This window comes from Pecten maximus, chromosome 16, assembly GCF_902652985.1.
Source record: "Pecten maximus chromosome 16, xPecMax1.1, whole genome shotgun sequence".
NCBI lineage: Eukaryota > Metazoa > Mollusca > Bivalvia > Pectinida > Pectinidae > Pecten > Pecten maximus.
In genome coordinates this window covers 20,928,653-20,944,173 of record NC_047030.1, presented here as the reverse complement: position 1 = coordinate 20,944,173, position 15,521 = coordinate 20,928,653, and the positions used below count along the sequence as shown (strand labels likewise).

The window sequence follows — 15,521 nt, the reverse complement described above, 5'->3', positions numbered from 1 at the left end:
AAAATCGTGCCAAGCCCCTATAATACATATATATATATGGACCATCATTTGGAAAATCGTGCCAAGCCCCTGTGTCGTAGAACGTATGAGGTCAAGATCATCTGATAACTAAATGCATCGACTGTTGGACTGAGTCAACAACGTTAACGGATGCGGGAATGCAGACATACATCACACGCAATATTCACGTGTCCGAGAAAGTACATTCCACCAGACTATGATGCGTGGGGAAAATTACCATTTCAGTGAGTCAGGTTGGTTAAAGAAAATGTCCGAAAATTCTTATTATTTGCTTTGCGGTTTCTAGTACCAATATTGGGAAACGTAAATCAGAGGTTGGAACAGCTCCACATATGTATATGAGACAGTGAAAAAAATTGTAAAATATCATTAGGTTTTTAGACAATCTTATAACAATTGTATTGCAATGTTTCGTAGAGGAGGGGAAATTACAGTTAGGAGTGGCTAGTGGAGATTTTCAATCTTCTCTAGTATTGATGGCTGTATTCCGTTAGACCATTTCTATTTTATCGACATTGTGTTATGTATGGTGTACAACTCAAGCTTAGGCCGGACAAGTGAACGGTAGCGTGTCTTAGCAGTCACATCCACAGGCGCTTGCATAGAAAATGTTATTTTCATTATTTTTTTTTTGACAGTGGTATGTGTAATCTGATAACAGATTACACATACCACTGTCATATCAAAAAATAATTGAAAGTCATATTTTCTATGCAAGCGCCTGTGGTCACATCTGGTAGAGTTTGTAAGGATTCTGCATGGTTAACTTGACTTGACTCGACTTGACTTGACTTGTTGGGAACTTCCATACACGATGCCAAGTCCCTGTGGTGTAAAGCACATAGCTAAAGTCTGCATGTTGTAGCAAATCTGTCGTCTTGTCTAGTTCTATACGACTATAGATATTGTTTAGGTCTGTACTGAGTATTCTTACCTGTCTCGCTCCTTACAGGTTCTTCACAACGACCATGTCACCGGTAAAAGACTCTTGCCGTTGCTATGGAGATCTCCGATAAATGACCATACTTTTCGTTCTACCCCTGTACGCCGTACACCCTCCTCGTTATCTATAGTGGTATATATCACATCAACAGTTGATTTGTATACTCAGTGGTAAGGCTTTCTCTTATAGAAACCTCTATGCACAGGACTGCGGCCTATTTAGCAATAAGGGGTTTTATCAGGATTGGTATGCGAGACTCCAGCACACGTTTATTGTTTTAAACGTCCGATATCTCTGTAGCCTTCAGAATAAAATCATCGACTTTTTGAATAGTGACGTGTAAAATTTCCCTCTAGGATTAGAAGAGACAGGTCACATTTCCATGATCATAGATTTGATGTCTTCGACGATTTCATTCGATGCATACCACATCTTCGCTAGCCAAGGCTTCTGATCGCGTTGAACTCTAGGTGTAACGCAATCAGAAGCCAAGTGTAACGCAATCAGAAGCCAAGTGTAACAGAAGCCAGGTGTAACGCAATCGGAGGCCTTGGCTAGCGGATATGACCATTTAATTACAACTTAATTATATAGTTTCATCTGTCTTATGATTTCATTCATAGTCTGTCTTTTAATACGACTAACCTTCTCGATACCAGTCTGGCGAGTTTCTTCTCCAAAATTGACAGATTCGCTGGGCCACATGATTTAACCAAAGGTGTTCCGCTTCCAGTGACCTCTACATGAAATTGTTACAGTCTATGTAACGAATGTAACCGAAAATATCATTCTACCCATATAACCCCCTCCCACGAATCGTAGTTCAGGAGGGTGGTGTTGTTTGGAATCAGCTTGTCGGTCCTTTCGTAGATAAAATAACTTGAAAATTCCTCAACTTGTGAACCAATTAAATAAAAATTTACAGGAATGTTTGGGACCCTGTGCAGATATTTATGCACGTCATTTTCCCTCTGAAAATTTGGGTTGTTGTGGTAATAAGGTAACTTAAAAGTTTTTTTTTGTAATACTTATTAGTCCTTTGATCAATTCTATTTAAACTGTTCAAGTGGTGCAGGTAATCAAGGTTTATTATCTTAAGTATTAGGCGTTTCAAGAACCGTTACTATGGAAATACAATGGGGACTTCTCATTGGTAAAAGTTGAAATGTCTACATACGCTGAAAATTGGTATACTGGAAGTTTAGGGATGACAATTATATGTTTCCTAAAATATTGTACTGGCTGATATGGTCATCAAATAAGTTCTTTATACTTGGACGAAGCTTGTCCAGAATACCACAATTGTGATATAATTACAATGACATGTACTGGAAAACTTGGAACCAATTTAGATGTGCATGCACGTTGTTTTTGGAAATTTTTTATTGTCATGGTGATCTGATCACGCTGGTTTATTACGGTCCTAAGACCAATTTTGTTATCATTTGGTAATTTAAAGCAACACAAGTTCCGACTGATCATAAAAGTTACAGGGCGCATATATGGTGAATGTTGCAGAATCCCTATGGAAGGGAGGTAACTCTTTGAAGCATAGGAATGACGTTAACTTTCACAACAATAAAGTGAAATTCATAGTCGTCAGACTTAAACACGAGCTGCTCTTCAAAGTATTGAAAGTAGATTTCTCTATACTGCCAGTTACTAGTATTACATATATAGGGAACGATATCATAAGCAATGATTTTCAATGGCATACAACAGGGTTTCAAGCTTTCCAATAGCAAAGTAAATCCAACGTTATTCAATGACAAAGTAAATTCCAAGTCTGTCAAATGTCGGTAAGCAATCCCTAATTAAACATGTCGGAAGTGATCAAACGATCCCCCTTTAATGATAATGCCACCTGAAAGTATTTCAATGTTAAAGTACAGCATATCCCATCATTTAAAGATTAGTATTGATGTTTGAGGCATGCTTATTTATGAACTATTTATAGGCATATGCTTATTTGTAGAAAATGGAGGCATATGCTTATTTGTTTTGTAGAAAATGACTTCTTTGTGCACATAGGCTTATTTGCATGTAAATATGGTAAATATAAATGTAACAAACTAAAACAAAATATCAATGTGGATAACATCAACGTTTAATGATACAATCAACAGTGAAACAAGCTGTATTGGGTATCTGGGAGCTTCAACTATATACAGAACACACAGATAGGCTCATACAGAATACACATATAAGCTCTAGTCATGGATCGACACAATACTAACTCCAGCAATGGATCAATAAGCTTTAGGTAGTTGTGGTCAAACTGTGTATAGAACACAATATCTAGTTCTGGACCATTTTTGTTCAGAACTTAAGCTCTAGCTGTGGATCGATTGTGTACAGAATGCAAGCTTTAACTGGGGACCAACTGTGTAAGAACACAAGCCCTAGTTGTGGACCAACTGTGTAGGAACACAAACCCTAGCTTTGGACCAACTGTGTAGGAACACAAACCCTAGCTTTGGACCAACTGTGTAGGAACACAAGCCATAGCTTTGGACCAACTGTGTAGGAACACAAGCCATAGCTTTGGACCAACTGTGTAGGAACACAAACCCTAGCTTTGGACCAACTGTGTAGGAACACAAACCCTAGCTTTGGACCAACTGTGTAAGAACACAAACCCTAGCTTTGGACCAACTGTGTAGGAACACAAGCCATAGCTTTGGACCAACTGTGTAGGAACACCAGCTCTAGCTGAGGACCAACTGTGTAGAACACAAGCCCTTGCTGTAGACTATCATTATCTTTGTAATGCCCCATATCATGTGAAAAATTGTACTGTTACAGTGACAAGGAATTGAGAGTTGTATCATTGAAAGATTATGAAAACAAAGTTAAGATACAAGGATACAAAAACCAATGTCAAACCATAGCAACATCTGTTTCCCCAAAACAATGGTCAGCTGTGGCTATAACTTCTCTGATGTATCATGGTAATTATACAATCTAATTAAAATTAGACTTGTAATTTCCGCTCCTCTACAATACTCTACTATACACTTCAAAACAAGACTTGTATTGCAGTGTATCGTAGAGGAGTGGAAATTACAAGTCTAATTTTAATTAGATTGGGTAATTATACTTCTGATAGTACATCCCAAAGCATCATTCAGAACAAACATTTGCTGAATCACATGTGGTGTTGTAGAGGTGTGTCTTATCATCAGTCAGCTATCACACTGCCACTTTAATATCCCTGGTGTAAATAATCCCCCCTTCCAATTAAGAACTCTGTAGATCTCCTAGACATTCAAATACCATATGCAAAATAATTTATCTTCTCTGATACCACTGGGTATGCAATAAGAAAACTAAATCAAATATAAAGATTACAATATTTTTTTCTCTGTATTCTCAAAAAAACAACAACAAAAAAACATGACGCTAGTTAAACATCCAAGACTTACCCATCTCAGCTGATATATAATTATAATTATTTATACCCACTTAATTGTATATTTAATGCTCATGATGTAAGTTTGAAAGTATCCTCAAAACTTCACCTGCAGCTGATCTTGATGCAAAAGGAAGGACTCAACCTTTCTATTTTGAGGTGGATGTACACGCAAAAAGGGACAAAATTTGTGCAGATTAGCAATTTGTTCTCATTCTGAGGAGAAAGCATATTTACAGGTCTGGAGTCTATAGCACTGATTGAAACAAGCGAAATAAAATCCAAATTTTTGTTGTTGAAATATTATGTTCCACTAAAGATGCAACAATGTTTACTATCCAAAAGAAATTTAAAAAAGATTTATAGAGTAAGGTGTCTCCTGGCTCATATTCTCCTTAACAGTAAACACACGGTTTTTTGTCATTCTTTGATGTAGCTGGTCATGACAGATATCCACATGGTGGAGATTCAATAGTGGACTGATGTTAAGCCCGTCCTCTACAACAACCCAGGTGACTAAGCAAATGTTCATTCTGAATGATAAATCGTGACAGTACACCTGCAAACTATTCACAACAAAACAGACATTTTCATTTGGCATATGACCATTACGCCATTATGCAATCATATCTCCCGCATTAAACATCTGTCCATTTAGAGTTACGGGGGTGTTTGACAGACCTTACATAGAAATTAAAGGCGTTTTTATAAACCTATGTCGGAGTTCTTGGAGACTGCCCAATAAAGTGACCTAATTGATTAGATATAATTGCAGAAGCATTCAGTTAAAAACATGTACCAACACTTCTAACTTTTTGAAATTTGATTTAAAAACTTCTTGTTGTTCACATATAACTAAAAGCATGCATACTTTGTATAATTTTCAGACATATCAAACAATTCCTACATAATTAAAATTATTGTTTCTATCTGTCACCTTTGGTGAATCAGCTCATCTAAAACTCCTAAAAGACCACTTTCTTAATTCCCTAGAACATTAATTTTTGATTAGATCACATATAGCACTTCTCTGCTGGGTAAACAGTTTAATGGACTAGCCACTTTCAGGATGCTTTCATGATGTTTTAGATGGATAATAAAAATAATTATGTACAAATCAATATAGTTTAATCTAGGAAAAAATGATCTCACTCCATTCAGTGAATCAGTATGTCTGAGAACATTGTTAATCTTAACGTAAAAACAGTAAGCCCAACACAGAGAATGGTGGGCTCACCATTTGTACACACTCATTACCTGGATTTTTAGTACGACCTCATGTATACATATTTCTACCACAATACCCTGTGTTATTCAACTCTCAGACCATCAGTTAATCATTACAGCTGTTGATTAACAATCTGTTTATACCACACGTGGTATAAACTCTGTACGCATTTCGATTGGCTAACACGGTGAACTTTGACCCAAGCTGCTATTGTTATTGACGTCATCAATAATGTAATGACGTCACATCACAGGGTCCCGGACGTCACCGGTACACTTTATTTGCATACGCGAAATTATACTTGGCCACGTTTCCCTTTGATTCAAGCCGATATTATTGTGGTAGAAACAGGTCACACGACTCGAAATTGTTGGATATGGAATTTATTTCACACTCGTAAGTTATTTTCTAAAAGTTGCAAAAGACACTCGCTTTAAATTCCATATCCAACAACCACTCGTTGTGTAACCTCTATTTATCTACGACAGATTTGTCTGATTTGCTACAACTCTCTACCTTATGGGCCATTGTGTCTCCACCCCCCCCCCCCCCCCCAACCCCCCTGTATTGACTCCTAATCTTAGTTTACTATATAATCATTATTTACTTTAAACTGTAGTAACCTTTAAACACAGCACACACTTCCTATGACATTATCAAAGAACCACAATCTTGCGAAAAACTTAAAAACCAACTGACATAACCAAGACAACACTGCGTCATATTTAAAACATAGTGTTTCATTTGTTGTACACATGCCGTGTATGTATTACATAATTAACATATATCAAATGTGGAGAATATCTTACACATAAATTTACAGATCAAATTTAACAGTGGCTTAAAATGTTAAGTCAACAAACTTTTACTTCCTAAACTGATTTCTCACTCCAAACTGCTGTCACACATTGTAAAATTCCTATCAACTGATCAGCTGAGTATTCTGTCGCACTCAACACTCAACACTTGAGACTGAATTCAGAATAGGAACCATTTATCTGATTAAAATTTAAAAAGTTTAAATAATACATGTATGTCGAAACACTTTTAAAGTATTTCTTTTTTTAGTCTTCTACTTTAATCAACTACATCTACACTTCTGTTAATGATAAAGTGATGGACAGTAAAATAAGAGTTTGCAAAGAGATTTATCACATAACCGGTCTGTCCTATTATAAGTATTGTTACATCATACATAAATTACCTACGATTGTCTTAGTATCTAAATAGGAACCATTCCAGTGTAAATACATTTTAATGACAACTTTTGCTTATTTTTCTACAGGTTCAAATAGGTAATAAAAAGAATCTTACACTTCTGCCACTAAAACATGGCGTTTACTAATAATTTTAAATAACACTTGCCTAGACAGTTGAGTGATATAAATCCATGATTCGACATTAAGACATGATCGTTCATGCATGACATTTCAGATGACAACGAGCTAGAATTGAAGTTTAAATGAAAAAGTTAATACATGCATTCAAATTCAATACAAATAACATTTATATAGTACCCGGTACACAAAACCTGAAACAATGTGGTGATCATTTATGTAATACACAAAATTGTATGACCCAGAAATCAAAAAGAGTTTCAAATAGTACAATTTCAATAAAATCAACTTAAAATGTAACTCTGTATAGTGCATCTGGTTGGACTACAGGGCCTTTAACAATGAAAGCTTTAACAGTGATTTCTTTTATTTTTCACTGCACTTTCTGAAGTATGTTTTTTTTCTTAATACACTGTTTTTTATATACCTATCGTCAAGAATACTGTAAATACCAATTTTATAGATAACTGGTACCTAGCAAAAGATAATACTAATTTTTTTTCATTTTTGGTATTGAGGACAACAATTGTGGCATGCTATGAAATAAATTGAAAGGTAACAAAACCTTTCTCGTCTTTACACAGAACCAACACCGGTGTGATATTACCGTTATTTGGGACTGCACAAGGCAATCCAATCAGTGTTTGATATAATACTGACTGAAAGTAACATTTTAAATATTAAATAAACTCACTGATTACATCAGCATTACCTACACATCACTATATGCATCTTTATACATATATTGGCACTTACTATGAACAAAAAACAAATTGTGCAGCTTGATTTTTAAATTGTTGTAAATCTACAAAGTACATTTTTGTACCTGGAAACCTATTCCTAAAAATTGTCTCAACTAACTTCTATCTTTTCAGACCAGATAGACTGGCTGTAGACAAGGTTTGTAAATCTCCAATCTAACATTTCAACAAATAACAATCGTTCAAACACAACAATTTAACATCCCATTCTGCTCTTAGGTCATTATAACAAATTCTAAGTATTTTGTTTTTACCAAGGTCCCCCATGCTTTTTACCTAGCGATTTTCAAAATTCATTAAGTTGGAGATAAAGTAATGATTCAAAAAACTACTCCATCATACATAAAAAACATAGAACAAAAATAGTAACAATGACACCATTACTTACAGACTACGAAATGGTATGATGTATTAAAAGGTATAATCAGAATGGCGGTGATACAAAATGAAAACATTCTGATGATGAATTGATTCTACCAGTGAACTTGTGATGAAAGTCTATGACTGATATGATAAAATGTAATAACTTTTTTGTTTTTGTTTGTTTTTAAAGGATGTGACAAAAGCAACAATGAATTATGCAAGGCAATTACCAAAAAAAAAAGTCTGTTTTATACTACACACAGGTGAACTCTATGCCAGTCATGTTAGAAACATCTTTAATAATGTGGCTTCCAGTTCATCAGCTAGGTTGGATTTTATGCTGGAAACACAGAAGATTCAAACTTTATGGGGAACAGAAGGTTGCATTGTTGGTAACCCTCCTTTAACAGGTCAACAATGTTAGATATTTTGAAACCACATTTGTCCTAATATATTCAATACTCCTGTGGTATAGGGACTGTCAATTTACATGTACACTAATAACTTCAGTTGTTCCATAGTAAACATTTATATATATAAATACTGACTGTCCGATTATAACATTTTCCAATTATGTTTCTTACAAGGTTTTTTTCTGAAAGAAAGTAAGATTTTTTTTAAAATCCATTTTAAAGCTGTTAACTTTTAACAACTTTAACTGGTAAACTTTCTTACCACTGAGTAATAGTAACTCAGTAATTTGATATATCTTTGGTACAATTTGGTACAACTAAAAAAAACCCAAACATGTTAGCATTTCCAGGCAGGTTCATCATTATAGCCCATACCCAAATTAAGAATATTTCAATGTGCTTGGGACTATTTAAGTAAAATTTCTGCTTGATGGGAGGAATCCAGGTTTGGAAATCGGGAGAAAAATGAAACAAAACCATAATAGTGAGACATATTTCTGTCACATCTATCACGAGTAGAATTTATTTCTGGGGCACCAGTACTCAAGTAATATATATATCTTACTGGAATAACAATATCATTTCCTATGAATATGATAGATCAGAACAGGGAGGAAAACTGATATTTACCGAACACCTGGGCCCGTATTTATGAAACTGTAATCGTGCTCAAACACACATTTTGTGTTCAGTTTCAAATTATTTTGGTGATGAATCCAATGTTTCAATTAACATTTTTTCAATGATCTGAAGGAATTTCAGAAAGACTTCAGACAAGATATTATTTTTGTCATTAAGGCTTTTCTTTTAAACTGCTATTTCTGATTTAAGGGAGTTTGAAAGAAGTTGGATTAAGCAGATTTCAAGCTCAAGATTGAGAATGCTTTCAAAAACACCTGGTAAGAGGATACATTTTTTTCTTCAGCTATTTCGCTCATGTAATGATTATATGTATGATACCACTGTCTGAATGTTGAATGGTGGTTGAAGGAGCAAGGTATGATGTATATATGGAGATGTTGTTTCTTCCTGTTCTCAATTTCTTGAGAGGCACATTCCAGAGATGAGATATGGACCAGTCAAGCCTAACCATGATGAATGGCGATGATATTTTTGAAGATTCCTTCCTTCCAGGGCCTGTACATCAAGTCACGGCCATCAATCCCAGGAATGCCATGTGTTATAGGACCCCAAGAACACAGACATCTATCATTTCTTTTTCCGCTCTTCTGTACAACGCGGACAGTACCACTTCCCTTTAGGTTTCGTTTTCAAACCCACACAGGCAAAATGGAACCATTCAATGGGACACTGTAATAAAAATAAGCACAATTTCAAATCGGATATCTACGATGGTTTCTGATATTGAATTATTTACATAAAGATGTAAGTCATCAAAATCCCCCTTCCCTTAATGGAAAGCACCCATACATGTATGCATTTGGTTGTTTGCATGAAGTGTGATGTTTACGGTTTAAATCATTTGTTTCCATGGTTATGGGAAATTTTGGAAAAAACAATCAATTCCATGCTAAAGGGTACCACATTACTAGACAACCTCAGCAATATGCTTATAAGGTTTCATGAAGTTATCTTAAATTGTTTTGGAGTTACGCTTCATAAACACGGCAATATTTAGGTTTTTAATCATTTGTTTCCCTGGTAACTGGAAAATTATGATAAATACAAACCAATCCATACCAAAAGGTCTACTAGAGTTATGTGTGTATCAGGTTGTGTAAAACTTTCTAGACTGGTTGAGTGGCTGTTATTGATGTTTGTCATTTTATTTCCATTTTTACACCATATTAAGAACATACACATATTGGTATATATTTAACAATACAATAACGGAATTGCTTGTTTGAATACTATATGTCAAAGAAACTTGGAATTTTAAAGAAGTTCTTCATAGTTCAATCAATAAAACTCAACACAAACAAATAAACTATTAAAACTCATCTGACTATTTACTGTTTCTATTTTTTAATTTTACTCTTCAACATTAAATTGAAGGTGTGGGTGTCAGACATACCTCAAGATTATCACAGCCTATCATTTCTCCGTAGGATACTTGGTGACAGAGACAGTATGTTGGTTCGTTGGGGTCTACCGGCATGTCCAGGACATCTGAGGGATGGGTGATAGGTAGGGGGATAATGGTAACTTGTGTTGGCGCCTCGTCTTCCTCAGGAACACTGTAAACAGAAACATGTTAAATAGCTGTGTGGTTGTTTGTTACACAAGGAAAGGATATGTAACAGTTCATTTCTAATCCCATTATTGTTACATTGTTAGCTATGATGTCCAATGTTTTTTATGCAACACTTTTGACAGTGACGATGTCTAAAAATGTAAAACTAAAAGGGAAACAAAAACAAAGTGTAGCAGAGATCACAATGCATTAAATCATATAACAAACTGATAAGGTATGTGTAAAGTTATATGATTGACCTGTACTAATTAAATAATAACACAATTTGGCATCAACTGTAATTAAATGCAGGTTATTGCTAAACTGGTGTCTGACGAGGGACCTCTCTTGTTTGAACAGGGGGAAGAAATCAAAGAAAAGTTATAAAATTTGTTTTGTAGTGTAAACATTTTGAAGTTATCAATTTAACTGGACACTAATTCCTAAAATATAGTAAAGAAAAAATACTACTACTGACGATTGTCCTTTTTTCTTTTTCTTCCTTGGAATTTCATCTTCAAATTTGTCTTTTATTGATTTTCTTTTCTTATCTTTGTCTTTATTTGCTGAAAATAGAAAACATTAATTAATTACTGGTTTCTACACTGGATGAATTTGAGAAAAAAACATTAAGACTAGGAATGCATTGATATGTATATTTGTATGCAGTGTTGTAATCTGCTGTATATCTGATTATCACCAACATACATCTGTAACACTTATCTCAACAACCAAATGTAATTTGACTATCAAATAGGGTCTTTATATAAATGTAACATATATCATTTTATTATAAAATTTCCAAACATAACCAAAATGTAATCTGACAGTACAATAGTATTTCTTGTTTTTTCCCCCCGATATAAAGTGGTCTATGAATTTTAATGATTTTATTTATCAACAAAGTTTCTAATAAAGATGTAAATAACTAAATTATATAAGTATTTTGAATTTCAAATAATAACAATCTCAAACTTGCAAGTGTAAAATGGCTGCTCATCAGGTTGATGTAAAAACATGTTGGCCTAAAGAATTGTTTATTTTATGAAGTGCATTTTAATTGTAACTGCCAAAAAATCTGTCTCAAGGTTTTAGATATAATCCTCAATGTATCATTACTTATCTTGTTTCACAACCCCAAAAACGCTGTTCAAATAGAAATAGATCAAATATTGTAAGTAATGTTCAGTGGTCTCACCTAGCCACAGACTCTTAATTCAAACTTTTCTAAAACACAATTAGAAGGTAAATCTAAAGATGTTCACTAAAATCTCACTTTTCTTCCCTGAGTCAGAATCAGTGTTGGACATGTTTGACGATCCTCGTTCTTTCAGGTCTGCCTCAAATCTTGCCAAATCTGCATCAAGCCTCCGTATATGTTTGTCAACCTGCAAAAAATAATCTCCATTTCGTACATCTCAAGATAAAGCAAAATTACTGAGTAGTAACAATCACCAACAAATTCTGATAGAAAATGATGACAATTTAAAAACATTAATATGTCAATCAATATCTAATCAATTTCATTTTTAAGGTACTTAAAATTAGATTAAGTACGGTAAACCTCCAAATAATTCGAACACGCGGATAGAACAATATTTTTTTAGCTAGTAATAGTTCGAACTCTGGCTGTTTATAACTGACACCATTTCAGCAAGCACGTTTATGTTATTAGATTGTATGCGTGATCATTAGAATGCGTCTGTGATTTAATATATGCCACATATTTTAGCGTTATTTCAGTTTTTTACATTGCAAAATACACCACGCACGAGACAGCTGATTGCAAATTTAGGCCCCGATAATGTATAAATAACATTATATATTAATGATCATCCTCATCATTAAGTCACTAAGATTATACTGTACAAATGTTTAACTTTTGTGTCACAAATGAAACGTGTACTGAACTGTTTTGGGGCCTACTGTAGCTACGCATTAACCGAGCGGCTTCGCGCAATAACCATCATAATTATCGCGAAATGAAGAACGTTTAACGATCAATTAACATTGAATTAAATAAAATTCTATGACTTTACTTACTTATAAATGTGCCATTGTTCAGGCCACCGTTTATGTATCAGATTTACGATGGATGTGTTTGTGTCTAATGATTTTACTCTGCTGAGATTTTCGCCGATATTGACTCGAATAGTTCGAACTCACGCTTATTTTCTGAAGCATAATTTCGAATAATTCGAACAGGTTCGTCAATATTTATTTAATTTTGTTCAAACTAACCGGAGGTTTACCGTAGGCACCAAAATTTTCAAACATTACTTTTCTGATATCAATTTCAGCTAATTCTCAAAAGTATTTACTTGTCTTTAAAGGTAGGAAATATATATTAATATTTTATGCCACATGATTTTTGTTCTAAGATTTCCTTTATTTTAATACATACCATTTCATATGTCTGCATTGCTAACTGAACTTTGTCATCTCCAAACTCTTTACTCTTGGAATACAAGTTAGTAATTGAATCAAGGTGTTCTGTTCTTTTGTCTGTTGTCATGCCACGGACGTTCACCAAATAATCATCGGCCAAAATATCAATGTCCTTCATCAAGTCTGAAATTAAACAAGAACCTCATGTAATTTTATGTCTCTGTCCCCATTCTGAAAAGTGAAAAGAAACATTCGATATATCATATGATTTATTTCACTTTGAATATTAACTAATTTGTATGTCAATATTGTAGAGGTTATATATATTATTCTCAAAAACAAACACATCTAGTATAGACTAGTAGAAATGTTAAGTTTTTTTTTGTTAATTTAAACTACCTTGTGATCTCTGATCTAAATCTCTCATCAGATTGAAATTTCTTTGTAATTCTGTAGGCAAGGACTCCAGACCTGAAAAGGAAGGAAATAATGCATTTAAACATGATTATTCATAATTCATGTAACCCCATCCCTAATACAAATTGTATTGCTTACCTATTTCTGTTTTCACACTTTTATCATAAGAACAATATTTCTGATCTAATTTACAGGTCATTATAATGCATACAGATTTGAATTATTTGAAAATCTCTGCATGTGAGAATTATTCCATGAAACAAAAGTATCATTCATCACAAAAATCAAGAAAGGGGAATGAAGAAATGAAGCCCAGAATTGAGAAGGCCATACCCAGTTTTAACATTTTGGCTTCCCTAAATTCTACAGAAGACTGACATATTATACATGCAGGAGTTGAAAGTTTTTATTTACAAATTAAATATCTTAATTTGCTCATTATTTCTCATTAGAAAAAACATAAATCAAATAGAAAAGTTCATGTCTATTATTTAAATTCCCAAGAATCAAAGAGTTTATTGTAGAAAATGTCACAAATTCTGTACAATTTAAGCAATTAACAATTTACCCAACTTGTTGATGTAGTATTAAGTGTAGGGTCTAATTTCCCCCCTCAAAATACTGACCAGAAGCGGACGTCTGTGGTATCAGTTATATACATGTTATCTGCACCAAATTTAAATCTGCTTGATGCTACACAATATAAAAATTATCTTTCTTTTCTTAAAGGTTGACAGCAGGAATTTTCCTTTCGTCTAGTGGTAGGATGTCCGCTTGGAGAGACAAAATTTATCTTGTTGCTAGTTTGAGGCCCATTGCGGCTGGGTATTTTTCTTACTATTACACCATTGACCATTACAAGCGTAAGCATAAGCAGATCAAGATGTCCCTGTAGTCAAAGAACCTAGCTTGCTGTTGACAAAGACTTTGTATAGGAGCTGGGACCCTTGTAAAAGTGGAGAGCATATGGTTAGTTCAGGAGGCTAGCTTTAAATTTATCTTTAGCCCCCTATGGCAGGCTCCTTCCTGTTAGTTTGAAAACCCTCGTCTATTTGACATATACTTTCATATCTGGAGTTTCACGTACTTTGTAAAGAGTGTGATATCACATAAAGAAAACAAATACATTTCGAAGTTATAATAAAATATTAATTCAAACAGACAGATTTTATAATTTTATTTTCAGCGTTTTCATTACCTAATTATATAATATGACAAGACGATCTGTCAAAATGGTAGGAAATCTACTCAAAATGAATGGACAATCAAAACAAGCTAACTGCTTAGACTTTCTATGTCGAAATGAAACTATACATGCACAAAATTAACAATATCAGTTAAAAATGTACTTAGTCAACATAAATGACCAAAAAATCCGGTCATGCCAACCGCGCATTTTACAAATGAAGAAAGGCGGTCGAGTGCGGAGGCGGGAAGTGTGTTAGTTAATTAAAGGACGTCAGAGGGAACCAATCAATGAACTTAATGTGCTTGGTATTAAGAACTGTACCCAATAACTAACATTACCACATACTCATTTCTGTCTATTGACAATAAACACACTTACTATCCAAATAATGTTCAAGATACATAGCAGTCGCCATCTCAGCATATATTTTACTTTGGTCACGTGATGATTTGTTTCAGTCTCTCAAATGCTTGAAACCATGTGGCACTGACGGAGATGACAAAACGTCTTTGTGATAGAGATTAGCCGGGTTATATGTCGCACTTGTCGAAACGTCAATTTCTGGTTTACTTAAAGTAATGTATATCCTTGCATAATAATAAGTGCACTGTAGGCCTACTGTTTTTGCATTCTCTATATAAAGTGAAGATAATAATAGAGCATCGTCTTATTAAAAGATAACCATCAACATGTTTCGTCCTCGGGTACATTATTATTATGATGTTGTCATATATTCTGGATATTTTGAAGAAACGAAAATTAATAAAAATATATTTTAGTAGTTTTCATTCCTATCCAACAAATATCATGATTTTGCTTTTAGTGTTTTGAGTTTGTTAGTATTAGCTTTTATCT

At 34.0% G+C, this 15,521-nt stretch overlaps 1 protein-coding gene across 1 annotated transcript; it reads right to left on the bottom strand.

The window, feature by feature from the left end:
* Positions 1 to 6,323: 6,323 nt before the first annotated feature.
* Positions 6,324 to 15,382, bottom strand: LOC117345140 (inhibitor of growth protein 5-like). The gene is made up of 7 exons (XM_033908133.1): positions 15,045 to 15,382; positions 13,460 to 13,531; positions 13,077 to 13,243; positions 11,949 to 12,060; positions 11,151 to 11,238; positions 10,514 to 10,676; positions 6,324 to 9,789 (listed from the first exon to the last, which is right to left on the bottom strand). Exons 1-7 carry the CDS (start codon positions 15,079 to 15,081, stop codon positions 9,688 to 9,690), a joined length of 741 nt encoding a protein of 246 aa, XP_033764024.1. The 5' UTR covers positions 15,082 to 15,382; the 3' UTR covers positions 6,324 to 9,687.
* Between the last annotated feature and the right edge of the window lie 139 nt (positions 15,383 to 15,521).

Coding starts and splice junctions, on each gene's coding strand:
- LOC117345140 (XM_033908133.1), bottom strand. CDS start 15,081: ATGGCGACTGCTATGTATCTTGAACATTATTTGGATA. Junction 13,532..15,044: donor TCTTGAACATTATTTGGATA/GTAAGTGTGTTT, acceptor CTTCCTTTTCAG/GTCTGGAGTCCTTGCCTACA. Junction 12,061..13,076: donor CAATGCAGACATATGAAATG/GTATGTATTAAA, acceptor TATTTTTTGCAG/GTTGACAAACATATACGGAG.